Source organism: Alligator mississippiensis, chromosome 5 (genome assembly GCF_030867095.1).
Source record: "Alligator mississippiensis isolate rAllMis1 chromosome 5, rAllMis1, whole genome shotgun sequence".
In the NCBI taxonomy this organism is placed as follows: Eukaryota; Metazoa; Chordata; order Crocodylia; family Alligatoridae; genus Alligator; species Alligator mississippiensis.
The window spans coordinates 164,043,102-164,070,083 of NC_081828.1; the positions used below are offsets into that span (position 1 = coordinate 164,043,102).

General features: G+C 46.0%; 1 protein-coding gene and 1 long non-coding RNA gene across 12 annotated transcripts in view; one reads left to right on the top strand and one right to left on the bottom strand.

Moving 5' to 3' along the window:
- Nucleotides 1-1,334: 1,334 nt before the first annotated feature.
- Nucleotides 1,335-14,305, bottom strand: LOC109285787 (uncharacterized). Its single transcript, XR_002093626.2, has 3 exons — nucleotides 14,219-14,305; nucleotides 12,743-12,856; nucleotides 1,335-1,442 (listed from the first exon to the last, which is right to left on the bottom strand). It is a non-coding gene; the product is annotated as an uncharacterized LOC109285787 (long non-coding RNA).
- The window catches only part of CRPPA (CDP-L-ribitol pyrophosphorylase A), a 222,658-nt gene continuing 209,840 nt past the window's right edge, over nucleotides 14,165-26,982 (top strand). For 4 of the 11 annotated variants that reach the window (XR_009462635.1, XM_019497805.2, XM_019497802.2 and 1 more), the window contains exon 1: nucleotides 14,181-14,510. Coding sequence is in view for 9 of the 11 variants with exons in the window: in XM_019497805.2 (XP_019353350.1) it covers nucleotides 14,332-14,510 (179 nt within the window). In the remaining 2 variants the exon portion in view is untranslated. Of the gene's footprint in view, nucleotides 14,511-14,933; nucleotides 15,140-26,982 lie in introns of those variants that run through there. The other 7 variants (XM_059728955.1, XM_059728957.1, XM_059728956.1 and 4 more) reach the window with 6 other exon arrangements.

A 26,982-nucleotide genomic window follows, 5' to 3' on the forward strand; every position in this document is an offset into this window, starting at 1 on the left:
AAATAACCTTGAGTGGAAATGGTTTAACATACAATACATCATGTTATATTAGGTCTTATTAATTCAGCTGTGTTGACAAGGACAGGGGTTTAAAACAGAGCTTTGCTAAATTTTTAGTCAATGTACTAGTATTCATGTACCTTGACAAAAAAACAACATGGAAATGTATTGAATCAATACGATGGAGAGGCAGGTTGTATCATTTTTACATTAATAATAATATTGGATTTTCTTACAGTGAAAATATATAGAAAACAGCTCTCTAAATCACTGGCAGTTCCTCAATGCAAGGAGGAAACTCTTCCAGTAAACAGGGGAGTAATTGGTGAGTTTGAAATCACTGAGACCAATTCAAGATCTGCACGTTTGACTACAGGCATGGCAAAACTCTCTAGGGCTAGGTACAGACAGTTAAAAAGCCTAAGGCTGAATCAATTCAGTCTTTGTAGGTTATTCTAAACTGGACAGATTAAATTGAAATAGAAGTCAGGAAATGCAGCTACATGCCTGCAGTGGCTTAGGCCAGAAGCTGGGGTGTGCTAGAGCATGGCTCTCTGGCACATAGCCAGCATGGGCTGTGTGTTCACCAGACTGGGCTGCATCCTCAACCAGGCCTGCTACCCTCTACCCTCCCCAACCCTTGTCAACCAGCCCTCACTGCTCCAGCTTGGGAGAAGAGGGGCAGGGCCAGCCCTGCTCTCTGAAGTGGACACCACAGCCCAGTCCGGGACTGCAAAGCAGCACCCTCATGCCCCAACAAGCCCTCCTATAGCACATTGAGCCAGTTTGGAGCAGCTCCAGGCTGGCAAGCTGATCCCGTGCCCCCTGCCAGCTGAGGCTGCTCTGACTTGGCTCAACGTGCTGTAGTCCCCAGGTGTATGTTCAAACATGGAGACCAGGGGCAATAAACTCTGGTGGGATATGCGCCAAAGTTTATTTCCTTGAATTAATTACATGTACAGATGTGCTCACGGTCTAGGATTCTGAGAAGAATATTTGATGAAATTAAAAAAACCTCTTTTGCATCTTTTGAAAATAAAGCTGAACAAATTCATAATCTGGGAAATTACATCGTTATTTTGTTATTTTTCATTTCTGAAAACTGCCCAGAGCTAAATGTAAATTGGTTTATAATGGATGAAAATCAATTTTTCTCACACATCACTAAAAACATACTTAACTAGATGTAGGTTGTTTTGGGAGGGCTGTAGATATTCAAAGGAAGAGACATGTAAGGACGCAAGAGTTGCAAGGCTGGAGAGCGGATGTCATTAAAGTATTGTCAATAGAGGAGGTCAGAAATTTATGGTGCTTTTAGAATAAAGAACAGAAAAGGCTTTTGAGAAGTGTGTTTATTTATTTATTTATTTGCTACTAACAGTAAAGAGTCTGTTTCCTTCTCAGCAGCCTTGAAATCAGAAGTGCCAAATCCAAGTTCAGCCCTGTATTTGGATATAAAGCAGACTTGAATAACACCCTTGGAAATACCTAGTGAATTCCTGATAGTAAATCACCATCATCCCCCTAAACTTGACCTTTACATCCTTCCTGAAGAACAGCATTAATCATGAAGGGACTGTTCAACACATTCCACTGTGGGAGTCTTGTTGCTACAGTGTTAACCTGGAGGTGTTCAATGGAAAATTATAAGGAATCCTCAGTGTTGGAAAGCTTCTAGTTTCATGATGCATTTCCCTTCCCGTAGGCCAGACAAGGGGCTTTGATTTTAGTTTCATCAACATGTGTGTAAATATAGCTCCAGGTTAAAACTGAAATTTGTCTACAGATTTATGAGTCAAGCAGACATTCTGTCACTGGATTTGTTCACTTTACTTGAATATCACTCTCAAAACAAGAAACTTGCCTGAGCATCTTTCTGAAAGACATCCAGCCTTTCAGATCATTTCACATCTGAGTTGTATACCTGGATTGTCTGACACACTAATCCCTCCCCACTCTTGCAGGTTGTGTGAGTTATATAGCCAACCTGGAAGATCTCCAGGAGAGCTCCTTCCTCAATGCTTCCCATTACAGGAAAGCCTTAGCCTTCTACCTTTCCATTATTAATTAACTTTGGTTGGATAATACTGTTTCTACCATATTCCTGAGAATCTCTATATAAGCACAGGAATATGTAAATAACCTCCCCAGGAATATGCAATATTGCTTTTTAAAAACACAATAGTTAACATGCACAAAACCAAACTAGGTAATGTAACATGCATAAATGTAACATACCCATCTGAAAGCCCCTTTATGTTATTGGAGCAGAAAGAATCCTGTTGTCATTGAGAATTAGGTCCATTGACTTTAATAGAGTGGTTTGTGGACTATGGTACTCTAGAACATATGTAAAGATAACTAAATTTGCTCTCTGTAAAAGACAGGTTAAAGAGGTATTGTAATTGCAATCAAGTCCAAAGCATGGCTCATGGGGGATTAGTTAAACCAGGGAGCAAGGCGTTAAAAGGAAGGATCTCACCTAATGTGGAAGTAAGGTGTAAGGTATAAGGAGGTGTGTAAGGTTGTTTAGTAGTGGGATGGAGGGCTGCTGAGGAAAGCCTTGTGTCACAGAGCACGGAGGTGCCCTGTTCCTAGAGAGGGAAAAACTGCCAGGGAAAGAGCCCTAGCAGGGACTAAGGAGCCCAGCTGTGGGTTGCCAGGGCAACCAAAGAAGGTCAGTTGACTGAAAGGGGCAGGGCCTGGCTCCTATATAAAGCACAGACAGGAGGCCAGAGGCAGTTCCCTGCTAGCTATCAAAGAGGAAGGAGCTCTCTGCCCTGGGAGAAAGGGGAAACCTGATACAGGGGCTGCGTCTGAGACTTAAAGGGGCACTGGTAGAAACAAATGTTGTTTGGGCCGGTTGGCTTCTGTTTTGTTATAGTCAAAGGACTTGTGTTTATGTTGTTGTTTGTTATACCAGTGGTTTGGGTGAGGCTATTAGGGGTTGGAGGAGGCCTCATAGGGACCCACAGTGGTATGGGGGCCCCAGCACCAGTAAGGGTGTGGTGTACGGACTGCACAGACCCCAGCCCCAGAGCGGGGTGTTCGAGAAGCCCCAGGGTGCGCGTGGCGAGCCCCAGAGAGAGGGCAGCATCATTAGGGAGCCCAAGTGTGGGCACAGTGAGCCCCAGATAGGTAGCAGTACTATTAGGAAACCCAAGTGTGAGCATGGAGAAGGAAGGCCCAGGGAGAACAGGAAGGGGCCGAATAGGGATAGAATTGAGACAACAGTAATTCCATCGGCGAGGTGTGGACTGCAGTGTAGGGGAGGAAGCAGAGCTGCAGATAGCACCCCCTAGCAGCGGGACAGTATGAGGGTAGCCTCCTGCCGATTAATACCAATTGATCAATTAATTAAGAACAAGGTGTGGCAGGTGAGTAGGCAGGCAGTTGCCCCAGGAACAGGTGTGTGGGCCACATTAAGGGTGGTCCAGAGTGGGCACCTGTCACACCTTGTAAGTATGGTCTACCTGAGTCCTGTAAATAAGAAGGTGGCCTAGCCTTTTCTCTTTGAAGATATAATGTCTTTTGTTTTTCCTATGTAGTGATGATAGGTGAGTCATCCCTCTCCAGCCTGAATGACTGCTTTCTTTTTCCTGAGTGAGTCTATGTTCACCCACCAGCTTGTGAACTGCTGATTCTTTTTGTTTCTTTTCTGGTTGGATTGCAGTAAGTGGGGTCCCCCAGAGTTCAGTACTTGGACTGATGCTTTTCAACATCTTCATGAATAATCTCGATGTTGGGGTGAAAAGCACACTGGCAAAGTTTGCTGACGACGCCAAGCTTTGGGGAAATGCAACCACGCATCAGGGTAGGCTGACAATCCAGGAGGACCTGGACAGGTTAGCTATATGGGCGGACCAGAATTGGATGCTGTTCGACACGGAAGTGTAAAGCGCTCCATCTGGGCAGGAAAATTCCACAACAAACTTGCAGGCTCGGTGGTGCTACGCTAGCTAGCACTGTATTTGAAAGGGACCTGGGGGTCATAACTGACCATAAGATGAATGAGCCACCACTGTGATGCTCAGTTAGCAGAGCAAACAATACGCTGGCATGCGTCAACTGATGCATCTCAAGCAAAACTAAGGGAGTTATTCTCCTACTCTACTCAGCATTAGTAAGGCCACAGCTGGAGGACTGTGTCCAGTTCTGGGAGTGTCCAGAGAAGAGCCACTCATATAATTAGAGGCCTGAAGAATAAGCCATACAAAGAAAGGATGACAGAGATATGGGACTATTCAGCCTAGAAAAGAGAAGACTTGGCAACTTACAAATATATCGGAGGAGAACATCAGGGGCTAGGTGAATAACTAATTCACCAAATTTCACCCCAGGGGAAAATGTAGGAGCAACTGTCATAAACTCCTAGGTTTCAGACTGGATATAAGGAACAACTTCTTAATGGTTCGTGTGACCTAGACTCTGGAATAGACTCCCAGTGGGGGTGGTGCAGGCACCTGCCCTGGAGATATTCAAAAGGAGACTGAACGTACACCTTGCTGGGGTTATTTGATCCCAGCAGTCTTTCCTGCCTAGAACAGGAGGGGGGGGGGTGTGAAACAATTAGACCCTGGGGGAACTTTTACACATGCTCCCAGGCTGGGTGGGTGGTGCTTTAATTAGAGTGGCTCTGACAAGCCACTCTAGCTTCAAGCTTTAGTTGATGAGCTTTAATAGCAGGATTAAAATATTGAAAACTACCCTATTTCAAATGTAATCCATTGGAGTTCACTGTGCTGGTGCTGCTAGTGCTTGTACCAAGGAAGAATTCTTGGCTCTAGTGACAGATGCCAGTTTTTGCGTTCTAAATGAATTCATGCAATGGATCACTAGTCTATATCATTCCTTTAGACAAAAATGACCTATACTATGACTTCATCCCAACATTTCCAGAGCATGCATGTTAAAGTAATTATGCTATTTTAAATAAGACTATTTTGTATATGTGGATGAGTGCAGACCACTCCAGGAAATGAACTCTTGTGAAGTGGCAGGGGGCTCCTAGGGAGAAGTCTTATCCTCCAAATTCCCCCACCTTCCCTTTTCCTGCTGCTTTACCAAATACAGTTTGTTTGGCTGCTCAGCATGGGTATCTGCAGAAAGAAAAAAAGTTCACCCCTGACCAGCTACCCCTCTGATCAGGCTGGGCTACTTCTCCAAAAGATATTGCCATGGAGGAGCCTTAATACTTAACAGCTGCAGGACTAATATTATTGTGCTTTTAAACTGAGGAACTTGAGCTGGGGGTAGATCAGGGTGGGCAATTATTTTGGCTGGAGGGCTGCTTAATGAATTACGGTGAGCTGTCTAGGGCTGCAGGGGTAGCCCCACCCCTTGACAGGTGCCCTGTCCCCTGGTCACCATTTTGGGACCAGAATTCCTGTCCCTAACTCCTGATCTTTGCTCCAGAAGTAGTCCTTGGGGAGGCAGGTCTAGGAAAAAAAATCCACAAATCGTATACTAAAAATATCAAACTTCTACTATAAAATTTTAAAACTTTTATTTAAAAAAATAATTTTGCCCTGATTTTTATGTGTTTGCATAGCGTATATAGAAGCAATTGCATAATAGCTCAAAATAAAGTCTTACCTTTGTATGTTGTGTGGAGGAGTAAGGGGGTATAGGTGGAGGGTGTGTGTGGAGTATGGGTAGGTGCGTCTGAGGGGTGTGTGGATTTGTGTGGGGTGTGTGAGGCTGTGGGTGGTATGGCCATCCTCTGGATGTAGGCAGGCCCTCTCACAAGGGGTATGGAAATGTGTAAAACAAAGATCTAGTGCTATTCACCAAGGGCTGGATTCTGCATTAGTCACATACTTAAAATTCATTTGAAAAAAATCTGATTAAAGAAACCCTTAAATACATTCTGCACTTGAAGCATGTGAGTAGCTGCTCTGACAGAGGCCCCCTTTTCACCTGCAGGTAAAGGCATGATTAGGTCTAATAGCTGATCTACACAATTGTGCCTCCTGCCATGCTCTCAGCCACACATGCTCTGCTACACATGCAAATTAAAGCTCAATAGCAGCCAGCTGTAAAGATAGACCTTGAAAATGTGTACTAACTTTATAGCTGGTTGGAGTTTTTTATTGTGTGATACCTACTTTGCACATGTAGCTGGTCCCAAGGTAATTGGGCAGTTAACCAGTTAATTGCACAATACCTCTAATATGTAGAGAGGGCCAGATGGATGGCTTGTGTGATTCAGGTTATGAAGATGTTCATAGGACTTGACCAGCAGTCTACTGCTGCTGTTGCTTGAAGATAGGGCAGTAGACTTTCCAGACTATATTGTCATCTGCATGTCTTCTGGTAGATCTCTGCAGCTTCTCTACATCAGCTGTATTTGCAGGGGCAAGGTGCACCCTGGTAAGGTATGAGCTGCTGAAAGGACAGCAAGATCTGGCATGAAGTGTGGGCATACCTTCTGTTGATTGGTAGCATTAGTGTTACTTTGTTGAAAGAAGGGAATTTGGATACTGTAAAGCAGGGGTCAGCAATATTTTTGGGTAGTACCAAAAACACCCGCAACCTCAACTTGGAAGATGTTGGTGTGCCGGGGTGGACAGCGGGGGACCCACAAGAGGCCTGATCCTTGTGGCAGCACAGCTCTTCCTTTCCCTGAGGCATGGGGGCCAAGCAAAATGCCTTCATGTGTCATGCTCTGGCATGCATGCTGGGGGGGCTGTCTATCCCTGCTGTAGAGGAATTTAGAGTGCAGACAGGCTCAGTGTTGTGGTAAGGACTGTGTAGTATAGACCAGGCTTCAAACAAGAACACTGATTACTATTGCACAGATTCTTCAGAGTAGATTGAAATGGGTATTGTTAGTACCGAATATCATGTAAATAACTTCACAAGTATTACAACTATTACTGCTAATATTTATGGAACCTAAAGTGGCTGGTCACAGACTCTTGGCAATCCTAATTTGTAAGAAGTGGTGTAACTAAGGGAGGAGGGAGGGGACAGGAGCCAGGCACCAGCCAGGGTGCAGACTTAGGGCTTTTTTGCTAGTTACATTTAGTATGTGTTAAATGCACTTAAAATACAAGCAACCTCATGTTCAAGCACATTCATACTGTAGCAGTTACTCTTGATGTGAGGAGTCTCTCTAGATTGTATTAGGTAACACACATTCAGCTATCATTGGATGGCTCTATGGAGATGATACAAGCAATCTGTGGTCCTCATTCAACTGTGACATCTACCGGGGGCCCATCTGCTGTACCAGACCTCCAGGTGGGCTGAGGCAAGCCAAATATTTCAGGCAGAAAGATCCTGGTTCTTTCACTTGTTTGGATCCTTCAGGATCAGGTTGAAAGCCAGGTGCCTGCAGCCCCAGAGGGTCCTGGTGTGGTGCTGGGATCAATAATTGGTAAACTGTGCATGTTGGAAATCATAGTAAACATTATAGTGCAATTGCTTGAACTTACTCTAACTTTACTAGTGCACAGACTGAATATCTACCAAGTGTCCAGTGTGACAAGGACCTGAGAGGGGAATGTTGGTCACAGCAGGAACAGCACTGTGCTGCTTTGGGCCAGATCCTACAGCAAGGCAACCCACTCTCCCCCTCCTTCTCTTCCTGCTCTTTCGTGGTTGGCACTATCTTCCCCCCCCCCCCCCCCCCCCCCCCCCCCCTTCTCCCCTCTACCTAAGTGCAGGGGGATTTGGTTAGGGTGCAAAACTTGTTAGTCATGCCACTAATTGTAAATATTTATGTTGATATGAAATAAGCTTAAGTGCTTATAGAAGCTAGTTCTTATTTGGTGAAAAGACAGTCTTTCTTGCTGAATTTGTGGAACAAAATTTCCTGGCTTGTTCAACATCCACCTTCCTGTTACACAGCCTCAAGCCTCATTTGACCACCTCAATACTTGGTTTATCCACAATCAAACTAAGCTTTTAGTACTAAGGAACTAAATTACCTATTAATGAAACTGAAGCAAATCATCCAAAAATGGAAATGTAATAATAGCTGAAGCCTCAGTTATAGTAAAAATGTCAGGATTTGAGATCAACAGACGTTTTCCTCGATTACTCTCAGAATTTTTGGAGTTCAGTATATGCACAGGAAAAAAGTAGTCCCTGCCCCAGGACTGTCTAGTTTTTAGAGTGGTCTTAAAATGCAGAGGTAGATTCAGTGATGAAAGCTTAGCAATCTGAGATCTTTTGATGGAAAGCACTATAAATAAGCTACTATCTCTTTCAGGTTTGTGCTGAGCAATGTATATATGCAGATTACAACATAGTCTCTGTCTCACTGCATGATAAGTGATGGCACCTGCAATTCCAAGTATCTGTACTAGTGACTAGTAGAAAGGCAAGACTGTTAGCCTGTGAGATCAAAAACATTTTTGTTCAAAGCTAACTGTACGCAATATTACACTTAATTTACATCTCAATGGGGTTCATTTTAAGGTCTGTCATCACTGAAATGTCACTGTTTTGCTGTTTTTTTTTGTTTTTTTGTTTTTTTTTTTTTTTTTTTAAACCCAGATTTAGAATAAACCTGCAAGCATAAGAATTTGGCTAAATGCCTTTTTTATAGCTCAATGTTAAAAAAAAAAAATATTGTTTAGCCATAATCACGGTACATAGAATTCAGATATGTTTAGCTTTCAGAATTATAGATCTTCGGTATTTTGTGTTTCCATTAGGAATTTTTTAATTCTTTATGTCTAGCACAGGCAAAGCTTTAGCACCTGACTATTAACTCTTAGGCACTCGGGCCCTCCCAGAGCGAGGCATTTACTCTTCCTATGTAATGCACTGGGATTTTTAAGTAAAAGTTAGAATGGTGATCAGAAGAATTTTACATATTGAGTGGAAATTTGCCCATGGCTAGTTAACAGGAAATATTAAGCTCAGTGATGTGTCTGAACTCTCACCCTTCTCCAGCACTTAAGTGACAGTGGAGATAAAGGCATATTTACTTCACAGTAAATTGACTTTCTCTGAAATAAAACTAGAGCAGGCACAGGACCTATAGTCTTGCTAAGACACTGCTCAACTCTAGGGTAAAGATGTCCTTGGAGAGAATTATAATATCAGTGCACACAAGCAATTACTGGTTCCTCTTTCACCAAGGCACTGTAAAATCTGAGGTAAATAACACAATGATAAAAGTGTGTCTACACCTGATTTAAGACTGCAAACTGTTGTGTCCCTCTATTCAGCATCCAGACACTGCAATCCTCCTGAGGATCAGCAACTGGCCATTCTTTCACTTCTTGAAATGTAGCTGGATGTGGTGGTGAGGCCAATGCCATTGAAGTCCACTTTTTTTGTAAAATATTTTAGCAGCTGGGGCACTTGTCATGTGATGAGGGTTTAGTTTTCTATGCCCCCTAAATTGAAATGATAGGTTTTTAATTGAAATCCACTGTTTCAATTTAGGCTGCTGGCAGCTTGCCCCCCAACCATGGGAGAGGCGGGCAGTCTGTCAGGGGAAGAAAAAAAAAAAATTGGGCCCCTTGCTGCTTCTGCTGTCAGCAGATACCTGTTGAATGCATAAGTGGCAAGGGACCGGATCCTTTTTTCTGCAGAGACCACCCACCTCCCCCACAGCCAGGGGATGAGCTGATTAGCTACAATGCATCATAGCAAACTAAACTACGACTGAATGTAGTTGAGTTTGCAATGATGCAAACTCATCGAAAACCACGAAAACTGGTGCACGTATAATGTGTGACACCATTAGGCCACACAAAGTGACACTTTCATCAGGTGTACAGTGTGACATCGTCATGTGTACAAGTGCCCTAGAACACCTGGCCAGGAAGTAGAGATGCAGGTTCAGTTTTGTCCTCAGCATGATTAAAACCCATTCCTCCCATCCTCTGGGTGAGGGGCCTAACTACCTGGCTAACCATTAACCTTGATGGAGGCACTTTCTACTTCTGCTGAAACTGGTCCTCTGCGTGGGAAGGAATGCAAGAGTTGTGGTGTTAGGAGAAGAATAACACCTACTTAAAGTGGTTTTAGGGCACTCCCTTGGAGAGGGAGTCTCAGGTTCTTGTCCCTACACATGGCTGTCTAAAAATTCTACAGACATTGGCTGAACCCTGCAAATAATCCTGGGCATCACATTTCGGGAGTCTTTTTCCCATGTAAAATTTATATAAAGGACGCATCCTCCTCAGTTTGAACAGGGAAGCACCCACAGCTACATTTTGTGATGGTGTTATGTTGGGTATATTACTGAGCTGTCACTGCTTATTTCTGGGGTCTTGGTGAGAGACCGATACCTAGATACACAGAATTAAAGAAAGTTCAAATGCCTGCACTGTTACACAGTCTTTTTGGATGGCAATTTTGGGAACTAAGGGCCACTTGCTATTTTAAACTGGTGTACTTCTCTTTTGACTTCCCAAAGTTTGGCTTTCCAATCTAAGTTTTTAGAACAACTTCTACTACTCTGATAACCTTATGAAAAACTTTTTAAATGGTGTTTTTTAACAGAACAGAATGTACTTCTTCCAACTGTGAACTGTTTAAACCCAATTCTGTAATCTGATTCTAATATGTGCAATGCTGGTAGTATAAAGGTGGGGAGCGGTTGAGTAGAGAGAAGCAAAAATAACAGCAGCTGTGCTGCTAGCCTGGCCACTGTTGTGCCACCAGCAACAGACACTGGTACTTCCCCATGAGCAGCTACCACCTAGGGCGGTCAGGTATCCAGCTCATAGATTAATAGATTGTATGGGGCTGGAAGGGACCCCACAAGATCATCAGGTCCAGCCCCACCGCAGTAGGCAGGAAAGGCAACTGGGGTCAGGTGACCCTAGTGAGGTGACGGTCCAATCTCCTCTTGAAGATTTCCAGCGTACGTGATTATGCTACCTCTGGAAGGAATTTATTCAACCGTCTGGACACTAACTGTGAAGAAGTTTTTCCTAATGTTGATCCTGAAACGGTCTTCCAGGAGTTTGTGGCCATTACTCCTGGTTTTCCCTAAGGGTGCTCTGGTGAACAGATGTTCACCAAGCCCTTGATATATTCCCCTGATATAGCAGTAAGCTGCTACCAAGTCCCCTCTCAGCCTTCTCTTTTTTAGGCTTAAGATACCCAAGTCCCTCAGTCTTTCCTTGTATGGCTTGCCTTGCAAGTCTCTGATTATATGGGTAACTCTTCTCTGGACTCTCTCAAGCTTTTCCATGTCCTTGTTGAAGTGTGGTGCCCAGAACTGGATGCAGTACTCCCAGCTGTGGTCTCTCCAATGCTGAGTAAAGTGGAAGAATTGCTTCCTTGGTTTTGCTTGAGATGTATCAGTTGATGAATGCCAGAATATTGTTTGCCTTGCTGGCTACAGCATCACATTGCACTAATGGCCCATGTCTGTACTATGGTCTATTATTACCCCTAGGTCCCTTTCAGTTGTGGTGCTAGTCACTTTGGCAAGACATGACTGAAACCAATTGAAACAGATTATTTACCACAAGGATTTTTTTCACAATGCAAATGGTACAGTATGGAACTATCAAGTTCTTCAACAGGTTTGGCTTTTTGTTTAATTTACCCTAAACATACTAAACAATAAATCAATAGTAATAATAACTTACTTCATCTTCTCCTCTCTCTCAGTACTTAATAAGATGGAGAAAAAAACAGTTACGTTAAGCTTAATACAGTTAATATAGGCAGGGAAGACTACAGAGAGCAGTGCTGACCAATCTTTTTGGCAGCTGTGCTACAAGTCTCACCATGAAGGAGAGGCAGGTATGTTGTGCAGATTCAACCATGAAAAACACTTAAGTACCTAAATAGCTTTGGACCACTCGGGTCCATATCTAACTTGGAGCGACTCTAGGGTAATGGTTGCCAGGACTAGAAAATCTTGCCCTTAGTTCAGTGTATCAATGTATTAATATGTATGACTACACTAAAATGCGATATTACCTTCCAGTTAGTTAATGTCTCATTTTGCCATACACTGTTCCTTCATCTTGTGGAAACAAAAATGGGACATGGGATATAAAAACAAAAGCAAATGATCAAGAGGTTACATCAATCAAAAATGTTTTTTGTGCAACTCTTTCGGATGAACCATGAAGAAAGAATAAGGCAAGAGTTAGGAGGGGGAATGGAGAGGAAGTATAGTAATGACATGAAAGAAACTGCCAAAGAAAAATTTGGCCGCTTACTGGTGCAGTAATAAAGTAGGAAAAGGAGAGACTGAAACACAAGACTACATGCTTTAGGATTAAAGAAAATGGTAGAATTGCCTACTAAAAAGAGAAAGAAAGAAAGAAAGAAAGACGAGTACTCTGAGTTTAGTCATTGACCCTGAGTAAGCAGCTGAAATCCAGTGGCATCCAAGAAGAGATGCTGGTCAGTCAGAGATACTAGTCTTCAAGGCAGGTTGTGGGGGAAGATGTAGGGTATAAATGTGAAACTCCTCAACATGGCAGTAGTAAAACCACACGTAGTGCCACAAACAGTAATGTAGGAGGCTTCTGCAAAACCAGAAATTGGTCGTGGATACTCAACAAAATTAAGAGCCAGCAGTTCCCAAATCTCCAGAACACTGTACAACAGATTGTAAGCAAGTATTTTTAGCAAAAATCAGTTACAAACTCACCACGCCTGTCATTTTAAATTTGTAAAGTTATCTGTACAGTGAGATGTATTAGAATCTTTAAAATAAAGAGAGATTAACACTGATATTTTAAGCTACTCAAATGGCAGGACAGGAAATGTGTAAGGAAAACATTCATATCAATTTATGCCATACCTGGTCCACTATATGTAGGTGTGACTTCTATATTTGGCATGCCTTCCTCATCTCCCTTTGCTTCACTCTCTTTTTTTTCCCCTCATGTACCCTTATGGAAGCCAGAATTTGGTCCTGTAAACTCAAAAGGATAAATGGAATCCATTACTATTTATAATGCAATGCATCATAAGATGAAGCAGTATGCCTGAGCAGCTGTCGACTGGAAGAAGCTATTTTAGCATTTCTCTTTCCTGGAGTCAGTGACTGGATACCAGTGGTCTTTTATGGAGGAGTCAAAAAGTTGGTGAAGGTTTCTGTTCCTTTGAACACTGTGAATCTTCATTTGTATCGGGAGCAGTGCTAACCTACTCACCCTAACCCAGTGGTCCTCAACCTCTTTGGCTCGTGGCACACCTCAGAAAGTGCCAACTCTTAGTTTTTGCTCATTTTTTTTTGACTATGGAAAAATAACACAGCATTTTCCTGTTGCAAAAAACTTGGGAAGCCAACAATGGGTCAGAATGTTTTGAATACTATGGAATTTTTCATAATATAATCAAACTCACTTTTTCATCTTCCTTTTAGGTGGCAGTTCTACATTTTCCTGAACCCTCAAGCTTTTGGTCTGTTCTGACTTGGTAAAAAAATACAGGATTTCTATTTGAAACCTCTGGGTTTATCTTGTGACTCATGTCTGCACATCTAACAATGCTAGCATTGTGCACCACCCCACGGCACTCTTGAAATGATCAAAAAGCACTGTAGGGTGACGCCCAGGGTTGTGTAGCCTCCAAGGCAGCAATTCACAACCTTGTTAGACTGGAGGCTCCTCTCAGAAATGCTGCCTCTTTGCTTTCAGGCGTTTGTACTACAGAAAAATCCCGGAGCTGTTCTGCTCTGACAAAGCAGGGGCGGACAGACAGAAATGTTAGGACACTAGGAGCACGTCTACACAAGATGCTAACTGCGCAGTGGCCTAATATTACTGCATAATAGTGTGTCATGGCAAAAAAACATGCTGATATGCTACTGCACAGTAACATTAGGCTTCTATGCAGTTAGCACACTAAAAAGCTATGTGCTGGCACTACTGCATAGTAGCATCAGGTACTGCACACTGGTTTAGTACACTTATACAAGCACTAAAGCACAGTAACTATGGCACATTAATGAAGTGTAGATGCACCCGGGGGCTCCACTGGCCATGCCAACGCTTGGCTCTTTCCTATGGGACCTTTAACAGGCTCTCACTGAAGAGGAAAGCCCAAAGCACAGCACTTGCTGCTGGCTGCCCTTCCCTCAGCCTGCCCCGGCGGTGTGGGCCCTGGGGCGGGGCGGGGCGGACGCGCAGGCTGGGCCCTACTGCAGTGCCGTGGAGACCCCGCAGGGCGAATAGGTGCCCGGCGCTGACGCACTGCCCGGCTCCGCCCCTTTGGAATCTGGGGGCAACGCTGGAGCCCCCCGCTCCTCAGCAGCGCGGTTGCACACGCGCACCTCGGACAGCCGCAGCACCATCCTCCCCCTCCCTCGAGATTTAAAGGGCCAGTGGCACCGCTCCGTGAGGTCCGTCCTCCTCCACGGAGGAGGGGGAAGGAGCCGCTCGGCAAATGTGTGAGCGCCGCGGGCCCGCGCGCATGGAGCTCAGCGACAGCTGGAGCGCGGGGTCGGTGGCCGCGGTGTTGCCAGCGGGCGGCAGCGGGGAGCGCCTGGGGGCCGCCAGGCCGAAGCAGTTCTGCGCGCTACAGGGGAGGCCGCTCGTTAGCCACACGGCCCGCGCGCTCGAGAGGTACCGCCCCACGCATGCGCACGGTTTTACTCTCCCTCGCCAGGTTCCCGACCCCGCCCTGCAACTCCGGGGCCGGCCGCTGTGGGGGCGGGGTGCTAGCGACGGGTTGTTGATTGAGCATGCGCGGGGGAGGCTGACGTCATGTGCCACCCTTGCGCCGCGGGTTGTGCCGTTTGTTCTGGAACAGGGAGGGGCCTGGCGCGAGGTGGCCCCTGCGCTTTGCTGACGTGAGCACGGGGCGGGCTGGCTCCGCCGGCCTGGAGCTGCCCACGTGCAGGACACGACGCCCGCTGCGGTCCGTGGGTTCCAGCAGGGGCCCTGGAGCAGGTGGCGAACTCCTGAAGCAAGTGGGGACATGTGGCACCACCTCCAGCAGGGAGTGGAGGCACGGAGGCTGCAGGGGTGCTGTCTGCAGTGTGGCCCTGGTCTAGGGTTGCACTGCACTCACAGCTTGTTCCTTGTGGTATCTGCCCAAATGCCATGGGAGTCTGCATAGAAGAAGAATGATAGTTCATATCGGGGGTTTTCAACCTTTTCTGGTTGGTGTACCTTTGGCAGCTGGTCGAGAAGCAGGGAGTCCCGTGGCTGGTTGATGAGGGGGGCCCTCCTCGGCCAATCTATGAGCAGGGGTAAGGGTCTTCCGTGCACAGTGGTGAAACCAGAAATGCTGGCGGTGAAACTGGATGCGGCCCTGCTTCTTTGTGCCACTGCTGCATAACCCCAGGGGCCTTCCCAAGTACCTCCAGGGGTACACGTACCCCGTCTGATAGCCCTTGGTCTGTATCTTCTTTCAGTGGGTGTGTTTAGAGACCTAGAAAAGAGGGATTAAGGTTTGGGAGGGAAAGAATATTAGAAAAATAAAGCATAATTTAGAAATATCTTTATTTCTGTTGCTAGTAAGCTTTGGGAAAGTAACCGTTTTTCAGGCTGCAATATTGTATTTTTGTCCTAAAGCTAAACTGAGTGTGTAGAGCGAGAGGACTGACTTTTAACTCTGCCACCTAGCCAAGAGCAGGATCTGAATTCACTTGCTGCTTTAGTTTTACTGTAGGGGTTAAGTAATCTATGCCATACTAGAGGTATGTCTGTGTGTGTGTGGCGTTGGGGTTTGAAACAGAAAGTTTCCTACCTACATGTGCAGGAATAGCAGCCCAGCTCCTTGGGCTCAGTAGTGCAGGTAGCTTGCTAAGGAATGGAAGGAAGATCTCTTGCTTTCACCCGTTCATCTGCAAGGCTGTAAGAGGGCTGCCAGCTTAGTAAAAATTTCAGACTTGCAGTATAGGCAGACAAGGTTCCTTATGTTACTTGTAAAACCTATAAAAACCAGATTCTCTGAATTTTGGTTTAATAACTTCTCTTGGCATCACCCAACTAACTGCTCCAGCAACTTGTTTTTAGGTGAGTGTCACACAAGCAGAAATTTTACTTCCCTCCTTTGTCTTCTCTACCCCTTAACTATTGAATACAAATGCGCACACAAGAGAATTTTTTACTTGAAAATCAGGTACTGCATGGTGTTTCAGATTGACTGTTCATGTTCACCGATTTATTTTTGAGAACTTTGGCCTTGATAATTGTGTATTTTGTGTGGCTTATCAAAGGCATGAAATACTAGTATCTTTCTAACCTTTTGTTTGCCTAATGGGGAAGAAGAAAGCTTCTTAATGTTTTTCCTGACCTTAAATCATATCCTGTACCCATCCAAGCCCTTGTTTTTTTTCACTCAAGTAATAGCTGGGAAGTAAGTATTATAGATTCATAGAATGTAGAGTTGGAAGGGACCACAATGGATCACTGTGTCCGACCTCCTGCCCCTGGCTGGAAAGAGGACCGAGGTCAGATGACCCCAGCCAGGTAACAGGCTTCCTCTTGAAGACCTCCAAGTTGGGTGATAGTACTACCTCTTTTCCAGATTCTGGCCCCGCTTACTGTAAAAAATTTCTTCCTAATGTCTAACCTAAATCTACTCTCCACTAGGTTGCACTCATTATTCCTAGTTACTCCCTGGGGTGCTCTGGTAAATAGCGCATCACCAGTTCCCTGTTGTCCTCCCTTGATAAACTTATAGGTGGCTACAAGGTCTCCCCTCAGACATCTCTTGTGAAGGCTGAAGAGATCCAGATCTCTCAACCTCCCCTCATAGGGTCTTTCACAGAGGCCACTAATCATGTAAGTGGCCCTCCTCTAAACCCTCTCCAGATTTTCCGTGTTCCTCTTGAAGTGTGGCGTCCAAAACTGGACACAGTACTCCAGCTGCATCCTGACCAGTGCCACATAGATGGGGAGCATCACCTCCCTTGATCTGTTGGTCATGCATCTGCTAATACATGACAAGGTGTGATTGGCCTTGTTGATGGCCTTGTTACACTGCCGGCTCATGTTCATCTTGGAATCAACTATGACTCCAAGATCTCTCAGCCTCTGAGCTGCTGAGGAGGTCATCCCCCAACCTATAGGTGTGCTGGGGATTCCTCCTTCCTAGGTGGAGTATCTTATATTTATATCTGTTGAATTGCAACCTATTTCACTCTGCCCATTGATCCAACCTGTCCAGGTCGGCCTGTATCTGCTCCCTGCCCTCCGGTGTGTTAACTTTGCCCCATAACTTGGTATCATCTGTGAACTTGGAGGGTGCTCTCCACACTCTCGTCCAAATTGCTGATGAAGATATTAAATAACACCGGTCCAACGACCAAACGCTGCACAGACAGAGAACAACCTGTCCACCACCACTCCTGTGGGTGCAGTCCCTAAGCCAGTTGGCCACCCACCTGACTGTGTAGGCATCCAGTTCACAGCCTGCTAGCTTCCCTATGAGGATGTGAAACTTTCGAAGGCCTTCCTAAAATCCAGGTAGATGACATCAGCCTCAGCTCCTGTGTCAAGGCAGTGTGTGACCTGGTCATAAAAGGCTATAAGGTTTGTCAGGCAGGATCTACCTGTGATGAACCCATGCTGGTTTCCTTTCAGCATCACTTCCCCTGCTGGGCTTTCACAAATGTGTTCTTTGATGATTTTTTCCAGTATTTTCCCAGGGATAGAGATGAGACTGACTGGCCTAAAGCTACCTGGCTCATCCCTTCTCACCTTCTTAAAAATGGGCACCACGTTGGCTCTTTTCCAGTCCTCAGGGATGTGGCCGGAGCAGCACGAGTGCTCAAACAGCCATGCCAGCAGCCCAGCTATGACACTGGCCAATTCCTTCAGCACCCGTGAATGGAGGTCATCTGGGTCAGCTGACTTGCACCCATCCAGCCCTTCCAAGTGCTCCTTAACTAAGTCAGCACTAACCTTTGGCGGTCTGGTGCCTTTTGGACATCTGCCTATGCTCAAGGTGGGGGGATTGTCTTGATCAGTACTTTGGAATACTGAAGCAAAGAACTCATTGAAGAGCTCTGCCTTTTTCCCTGTGTCAACCACCAACTGTCCTGATTTGTCCTGCAGGGGCCCTATGTTACTCTGTGCCTTCCTTTAGCTCACTATGTGTCTGTAGAAGGACTTTTTATTGTCCTTAATTGTTGAAGCCAGACTAAGCTCAAGTTCTGCCTTGGCCTGCCCAGCTGAATCCCTGCAGTAGTGCACTAGGGAGGTGTATGCCTCCTTGGTGGCTTCCTCCTGTTTCCACTGCCTATAAATCTCTTTCTTTGCCCCCAGTCTTTCCTGGAGTTCCCTGTTCAGCCAAGGGGGCTTTTTTTTATTCCCTTAGCCCCTTTCCTGCGTAAGGGGATAGATTCCTTTTGTGCCCCAAGGATCACTCCCTTGAGAAACCTCCAACCCTCTTGGACCCCCATTGCTCGATACTCTTGAGTTCCACCACCTCACTAACTAGTCTTTTAAGTTTACTAAAGCTGGCCCTTCTGAAGGCTAACACTTTAGCCTCACTGGATATTTTTCTCACCCTTCTCTGGATAGTGAATTCTACCAAGTGATGGTCACTATCTTCCAGGTTACTGTGTACTTGCAGGTTCCCCACGAGATCATCCCCTTTTGCTAAGACCAGGTCTAGCAAGACGCTACCCCTGGTGGGACTGGACATTACCTGGGTTAGGTGGAGGTCCTGCACACAGTGTAGGAACCTCCATGAGTGGCTTGTTTTGGCTGTCTGCTCCTCCCAGCAGATATCTGGGTAATGTAGATCTTCCATGACCACTGCCTCCCTTGCCTGTATGGCATCTGAGAGCTGCCTGGAAAATACCTCATTTAGCTCATCATCCTGGTGAGGAGGTCTGTAGCAGACCCTGACTACCAAGTCCTTTTCCCCTGGCCCCTCCTGGATCCTGACCCACAATGCCTTGGTATTTCCCTCCTCTACCCACGCCTTGATGATGGAAGATGTGTACTGCTCCTTAACATAGAGAGCTACACCCCTGCCTTTTTTTCCCACTCTGTCGTGCCTATACAACCTGTACCCCTCAATGCCTACCACCTAGTCATGCATAGAATCCCACCATGTTTCAGTTAAGCCGACTAGGTCATACCGTGCGCTAGCAAGTAAGAGTGTGAGGTCCTCCTGCTTATTCCTCATACTCCTGGCATTTGTGTAAAGATATTTTAGCCCCCCAATGGGTGCTCTTGGTGCCCCAAGTATTAATAAGACTTTCTAACTGAAACTGAAGAAATAAATCACTTATCTTGGACAGCTACTACTTTTGAGAGCGAGTTTTCCTAGTAAGATAATTACAGCTTACTGCTACAAAGTCCCCTCTCAGCCTTCTCTTTTTCAGGCTGAAGAGTCCCAGGTCCCTCAGCCTTTCCTCATATGGCTTGCCGTGCAAGTCTCTGATTATATGGGTAGCCCTTTGGTCTCTTGCAAGCTTTAGCATGTCCTTGTTAAAGTGCGGAGCCCAGACCTGGAGGCAGTACTCCAGTTGCAGTCTCACCAACGCCGAGTAGAGCAGGAGAATCACTTCTTTGCAATGGTTTTGTTGGTTTTGCTGGAAATGCATCAATAGATGCATGCCAGGGTATTGTTGGCCATGCTGGCTACAGCATGGCACTGCCAGCTCATGTTCATATTGTGGTCAATTATTACCCCCAGGTCTCTGGTGGTAAGTGATGCGGGATCTTCAGTCCTGCTGCCTGATGAGGCAGCAGTTGCACAAGCACCCATGTCACTAGTTTTGCCTGTCAGCAGCTAGGGGTGCAGGGCCCTAGAACCCCCCTGTGCCTATCTACTTGACAGCTGGCAGGCTTTGTGGCCGCAGCAGGGCCTAGTAGCCAGGCCTGCAGTAGTTTCTGTCCCTGCTATGCCCCAAGACGGACACAGTTGCACAAGCACCCATGACATGAGTTTTACCTGTTAGCAGCTAGAGGTGAAGGGCCCCAGAACCCCTGCACCTATCTTCTTGAAAGCTGGCAGGCTTTGTGGCCTAAGCAGGGGCTAGCAGGCCTGCAGCTTTCACCTTGCTGCGCCTTAACGCACATGGTGTCACGAGTTTTGCTTGTCCTCAGCTTGAGGTATAGTTTCACCCAAACCCCTGCACCTATCACCTTGAAACTTGTCAGGCTTTGTGGCCTTAGCAGGGGCTAGCATTCCTGCAGTTTTGATACCGCTGTGGCTTAACACATACACGTGACGTGAGTTTTTTGCTTTCAAGATTTTGGGGTGCAGTTTTTAGCAGGCTTCATGCCCTCCTAAGGGGCTACGATTCTTGCAAGTTTCATTCAAATCGGGTCAGAAATGACAAAGTTATAGGCTGTTTCAACCTTCCCCATTATAGCCTATGGGCAAAACACTGAAACAGCAAAAAATTTCAACTTGCCTCGTTCTGTTACGAGGCTGTTTCGACTATATCTGTTTCATTTCAATTTTGCTGTTTTGACTTTGAAACCATGTCAAAACAAAGCTGGCGGCAAAATTTCACACAGCCCTACTGGTTTCTTGTCTTGTTTCCATTACTGTTTGCTTATTTTATCCAACAGCTCTATTCTGAGCATCACCATGCCTAGCTCCTCAAAAATACTTAGGCCCCCAAGCTTGTGATTTTTAGGTGGGACTTACATTCTTGGATGTATTGATAATCTGTTGCTTAACCCCGTATAGACAGTAGTTTAACAAGGGGTGAAGGAGCAGGGCACTAACAGCAGCTGGGAGCAGGGATACTGCATTGCTGGTATAGCAGTAGCAGCAAAAACTTGGGCCAGGCAGACCACTCCATGGCAGCAGTAGGCAGGGGCTTTTAGTACTGCCTCCCCACCTCTGTGCTTGGTGCCCTCTCCACATTTGGTGCCGTTCTGGCACTGGGCAGCACCTCTCCCATTCTAAGGCAGGGTTTTGCCTAGGGTGCAAACCTTGCCTGTGTACATTGATGTCTAAGCTTTTTCTGGGCCCTTTGTACACCATCACCTGCTGACTGATATTACTTCACAGCTAGTGAGCTTCTTGGTGTGCTAGTTCAAACTAATGCCAGGGGGCCCCAAAGGGTGAAGTAGCTTGCTCACTTATTAGTGGGATTCAGTCTTATAATGTACCCACAGGATAGCTGTTCTGGCTTTACTCTGCAATTAGACTTGGGGTCCATTATTTTGATGGCATGTTCAGTGGTTTTAATGGCGTAAATTATGAGGCTATTTGGCATGCATTTCTAAAAGTAGGTCTATTTGCTGCTTTGTGCATATTTTTTTGTTATAGTATGTGTGATCAGATCAGATGGAAAGTTCTACTTACACATTTTTTCTATATTAAAAAAGGAAATTGAGATATTAAATACTTTAAAGACTTCCTTCTAGACAATTTAAGTTAAAAAAAAAATAGGAATTTAATAGCTTTGCTGCTAATCTGACTGTCCACTGACATTCCATATACCATTAATTCATTATCTCTTTGAAATGTGCCCATAATCAGGTATTTAGAAGTCAGTGCAGCTGTGTAAGGTGGAATTTGTGTTTATGAGAAGTCCGTACATATTTTAGCAACAGTATATTCATGTTTTTAATTATTCTTATGTTGTTTTTGATGGCAGGTCATTTTAGACTCCAAAGTATGGACTTTTCCTTATGTAATCATTCTGGGCAATCTGTGCTCTTACAGGCATTGTTACACATCTGAAAATATAGCCGCACCCCTTCAGGAAGATCTTGGGAACAATTTTACCTGATCTCAGTGGAAATGGATCTACTCACTCTTCTGTGAGATGAGGTGGACCTGTGGACCCCCCCCCATTCTTGCATTTTGCATGAGTGGAAGTAATGAACACATCTATACTCCTTTGCAAAAGCTGGTCTGTACCCACCATCCTAATTCTCTGCTGTCACTGATACACCTGCAATTATGCACAGAAAAACTGAAAATTATGCTCAGAAAAATTCAAAATTATACACAATTAATTACATTTATATTTTTATAAATTAAAACAAATAAAACACTATTTTAACCTTCTTTAGAAATATATGCAGGTACTTCTGTGTGGGGTGTGGTTGGGGGTAGATGTCAGGTGTGTGTGGGGGGGGTTTGTGAAGGTGGGGCGTGGGTTTGTGGGGAGATTGTAGAGGAGGGTGTGTGTGTGGGAGGGTTGTGGGTGGATATGGGAATGTGTGGGGTTTATGGGTGGGTGTGGGCTCCTCTGCCCAGTGCCCCTGCCACACCCCCACCCCCTCATGCATAGCCCCTGCTGCCAGCAGGCCCTTGGGACCGCAAGCGCACAGCTCTGGCAAATCCTGGGGGCTGCATGTGGCAGCACAGAGTCAGCCTGGTTCAGCCTGCTGTTAGGCACCTTTTGGGGCAGAGCAGGCTGGCTCCCTGCCAGCACATGGGGCTTATGCATAGTTGGAGGGGGAGAGGTTTTTTGTGGGGGGAGGGGGGGACTGAGTGCATGCACACTTACCGCCCCCCCCCCCCGCAGGAAAGCCTACAGAAAACGGGAGGGGAAAGGGCTAGGGGGGGGGAGTGAGGGGGGAGGCCGGGCTGAGTCATGGGGCAGTCAGAGCCCAGCAGCTCCTCCAGGGGAGTGGGTGGGCAGTCTCTGCTGCTGAATGCATGCCGGGAGAGGAGAAGCATGTTCCCCCTCCTTGGCTTCTCTACACCATGCCCCGGGATGAGCTGCTGGGCTTTGATTGCCCCACAACCTGGCCTGACTGGGGCCCCATTCACAGTCGTGGGACAGTCCCCACAGTGCAGGAGGGAAATTACGTAATATTATGTGATTACGTGCAGTTGTATGTTTTATGCACAAAATTACGCAGGCATGTAATTGTGTGATTCCCTGGGTTGTACTATGAGATGATGAAACGGGGAATTTAATATTCTCCCCAAATTCCCATCCATCTATACACATGACAGTTGCAGTATAGTCCATTTCACTTGGCCTCAGAATGAGGAATTCCTGTGTTTCTATATTAGCCTGTTACTAGTGCAAGCACAGAGCACATTTAGATTTTTCACTGTTCAGTGACTTGTACAATTCAGTTGTGATTTGTAAGGAATAATAGATATCTCTTTGGTTTCTTTTAGCATGGGTTGGCTCTTCCTGACTCTTGTGTTAGTTTTTAGATTTAAATGAATCACAATGTGTAAGGAATTGAGGTGTATCCAATTAGTTTGCCTTAGTTTTGAGTTAAAAAAAAAAAACAATGCAAGGTTTTTTTTTATGGCTAAATGTTGGTCCATGACAACATTTACTTGAAGGGTTCCTTAACCTTTTGATGAACTGGAATGAGTGAGAAGTTAGGAATGAAACTTGAAGCCATGGCATCTCATGATTACAAGTTTCGTAAAAGTGTTTGCACAGCCTTAGCACTGAGGAGTTTGAGGACATTTTGGAATACCTGTACTATAGATGTGGAACAAGAGGCTGAAGAAAATATCTGACAGTGGGAAAAAATAGACATTCCAGCAGCCAAGTCCTTGCTACCAGGGGCTGATGAACAATGGCAAAGGTGGTGATGTCTCAACCGCCAACATACTGGAGTTGGACGCTAATGGAATTAAAGAAGTGGGGCTATACCATTGGTTCAACCACTTGTGACTGCAGCACAGAGCCTCAGACTATGCAACACCTGCTGCAATGCATGCTACTTGAAGGCACATGTACAATGAAAGATCTTGCAAAATACAGTAAATGAGCAGAAGCATGCATAACAAGATAGTCAGATGTGGCAGAGACATGAGAAGGATACCTGTACGCTTTGCATTTCCTAAAGAACAGTCAAAATACTTGCTGTAGAATTTTAGTAGCATTCCTATTTATTTCCCCATTTCAAGTAAGGAAAAAAAAAGTAAGTTTTAAAAGTTTTCATTAAAATTATTATTGTACCAGAGCTTATTGCTCTGGGCACACGGTTTACATTTGTGTCTGGGATCACAGCACATTGAGTAGGGCTGGAGCAGGTCTGGCTGGCTGGGGACCTGGGGGGTCAGCCTGTGAGCCCAGGGCTGCTCCCCCTTGAGCTCAACATACTGTGGAGGGTCTGGCTGGGGCATGAGGATGCTTCAGCATGGGGCTCGCCAACAGGCAGCCCTCATACTGAAGCACCCTTGTGCCTGGCCAGCCAGGGCAGCATCTACATGTGTGCTGCTGCAGAGTAAAATAAACAAGTACTATCCTGCTGCAGAATAATTTGGTTTATGCCAGCTTAATAGAGGTGCATGTGTAGATGCACAACATTAATTGCACAGGTGATTAGTCTCCTACACATCAAACGTCTCATGTTGGCATGCCCAAGGTCATTTATTCCAGCCCCCTGCTCAAGGCAGGACCATCCCAGCCAAGTGTCTGTCTAACCTGCACTTGAAAACTACCAAGGATGGGGATTCCACAACTTTTCTGGGTAGGCTGTTCCAATGCAAGGAAAATGCAAAGTGCTGCACGTAGGGAGGAAAAATGTCCAGCACACCTACAGCCTAGGGAATGACCTGCTGGGTGGCATGGAAGTGGAAAGGGATCTTGGAGTCCTAGTGGACTCCAAGATGAACATGAGTCGGCAGTGTGACAAAGCTATCAGAAAAGCTAATGGCACTTTATCGTGCATCAGCAGATGCATGACCAATAGGTCCAAGGAGGTGATACTTCTCCTCTATCAGGCGCTGGTCAGACCGCAGTTGGAGTACTGCGTGCAATTCTGGGCGCCGCAATTCAAGAGGGATGTGGATAACCTGGAGACGGTCTAGAGAAGGGCCACTCGTATGGTTAAGGGCCTGCAGACCAAGCCCTACGAGGAGAGACTAGAGAACCTGGACCTTTTCAGCCTTCGCAAGAGAAGGTTGAGGGGCGACCTTGTGGCCGCCTATAAGTTCATCACGGGGGCACAGAAGGGAATCGGTGAGTTTTTATTCACCAAGGCACCCCCGGGGGTTAAAAGAAATAATGGCCACAAGCTAGCAGAGAGCAGATTTAGATTGGACATTAGGAGGAACTTCTTCACAGTTCGAGTGGCCAAGGTCTGGAACGGGCTCCCAAGGGAGGTGGTGCTCTCCCCTACCCTGGGGGTCTTCAAGTGGAGGTTAGATGAGTATCTAGCTGGGGTCATCTAGACCCAGCACTCTTTCCTGCCTATGCAGGGGGTCGGACTTGATGATCTATTGAGGTCCCTTCCGGCCCTAACATCTATGAATCTATGAATTCTTGACCACCCTCATAGTGAGAAAATTCCTCCTCATCTTCAGCCTGTATTTTCCCCTGCTACAGCCTGAGGCCATTGCTCCTAGTCCTGTCTTCTACAGCCACAGAGTAAAGCTGATCTCCATCCTCTCTGTAATTGCCCTTCAGGTATTTGAAGACTGCTATCAAATCCCCACTGTCTTCTCTTCTCCAGACTAAATAACCTTAGTTCTTTCAACCTTTCCTCATCAGACTGGCTTCCTGGCCCCTAATAATTTTTTGTTGTGTTTGACTCTTTCCACTCTGTCCCCATCCTTAAAATGCAGGGCCTAAGACTAGACATAGCACTCCAGATGAGGCCTCACCAGTGCTTACCAAGAATTGTTTCCCTAGATCTGGAGGTGACACTCCTATTAATAAAATATAGTATGCCGTTGGCTTTTTAGTAGGGGTGCACTGATAAAGATTTTTTTCGGTGATACTTATCTAGTAGCTGATAAGCAGCCCGGCAGCTTGGAGAGCAGCATCTGGCAAGTAAGTCTGTGGGGGGAAGGGGTGTGGCGGGGGAGCAAATCACGGCCACCACATTGAGGGAGGGAGTGGGGCTGGGGCTGGGGTAGGCACTGCCTGAGGGCGGGCTGCCTGCTGGGGGCTCCACTGGCCTCTTCCTGGCAGGGGGCTGGGCTGGAGCTGTGCTTGGGGTGGGCCAGCAGTGAGGTGAGCAGTGGCAGCACTGGGAGAGGGGGTCATGGGGGCTACAGTGAATTTTAGGGTGGCTGTAGCCCACCCTGTAGCCTCCCCTCCCAGCACCACTGCTGCCTCCCCCAAGTGCAGCCCCAGCCCAACCCCCCTGCCAGGAAGAGGCTGGTGCAGCCCACCCTTGCCCCACACACAAATCCAGGGGGCACATGGCCCCATGCCTCACCTGGGGCACACAGTGGCAGGGAGTTGCCTCCCTCCCCATCCCCACATCCCCTGGACAGCCTGTGACATACTGTGTCCCGCCCCATCCTGCCTGAGCAGCCCCTGCTGCAGCCCCATTCTCTCCCTCACTGTGGGGGCCTCGATATGCTCCCCCCCGCAGACTTACCAGCCAGGTGCTGCTCTCCAAGCTGCCGGGCTGCATTCCCATCTGCATGCATGATGTGGTTGTGTGCCTGCACGTGGCATTTATCAGCAACATAACTAACTATACCAGCCAAAAAAAGCCAATTGGCAATAACAGCAATATTTTCCTTTTATTGGTGCCAATCCAATATGGACCGATATATTGGTACACCTCTACGTTTTAGCAACAAGAGCACGCTGTTGGCTCATTCAGGTCCTTCCCTGCAGTTCTGCAGCCTAGCCACTTATTCTCTTGTTTGTGTTTGTCCATGCAATTATTCCATCCCAAGTGCAGTACTTTGTACTTGCCCTTGTTGAATCCTATATGAGGCCTTAAGGAGGGCTAAGTGCCCTATCCTTGGATTGGTTGGTTTGATTGTTTTAGTGCAAAACCACCTGTTACCATGTTAAAATTGACACGAAAGCTTTACCTTTCAGAGAATCAGATTTGACAAAACTTCACATAAAATGTATGGCTGGAAGGGGCTGTGTAGTCTAACCCCTAAATATAATACTTATGTTCCCAATCAGAAGTATTAACTTACTTGTTAATAACTCAATTGTAGCAGGACATAATAGGAGTAAAGAACCTAGGTCGTTGCTGGGACTTTCCATGCTGCTTGAAATTATCCCTTATTGTGGGCAGGTTACTGAACTTTTTTTGGATGGCATTTGTGTGTATGGGAGATTCCCTGGGAATTGTTTCTCAGGCATTTTAGCAAGTAGGTCCTAAGTTTCACTATGTTTCTCTTCCTTTTTTTTAAATAGTAGGCAGTTATTAATCCTGACCTTCATGCTCTGTGCATGTGTTATCAAAATTTAGGCACATA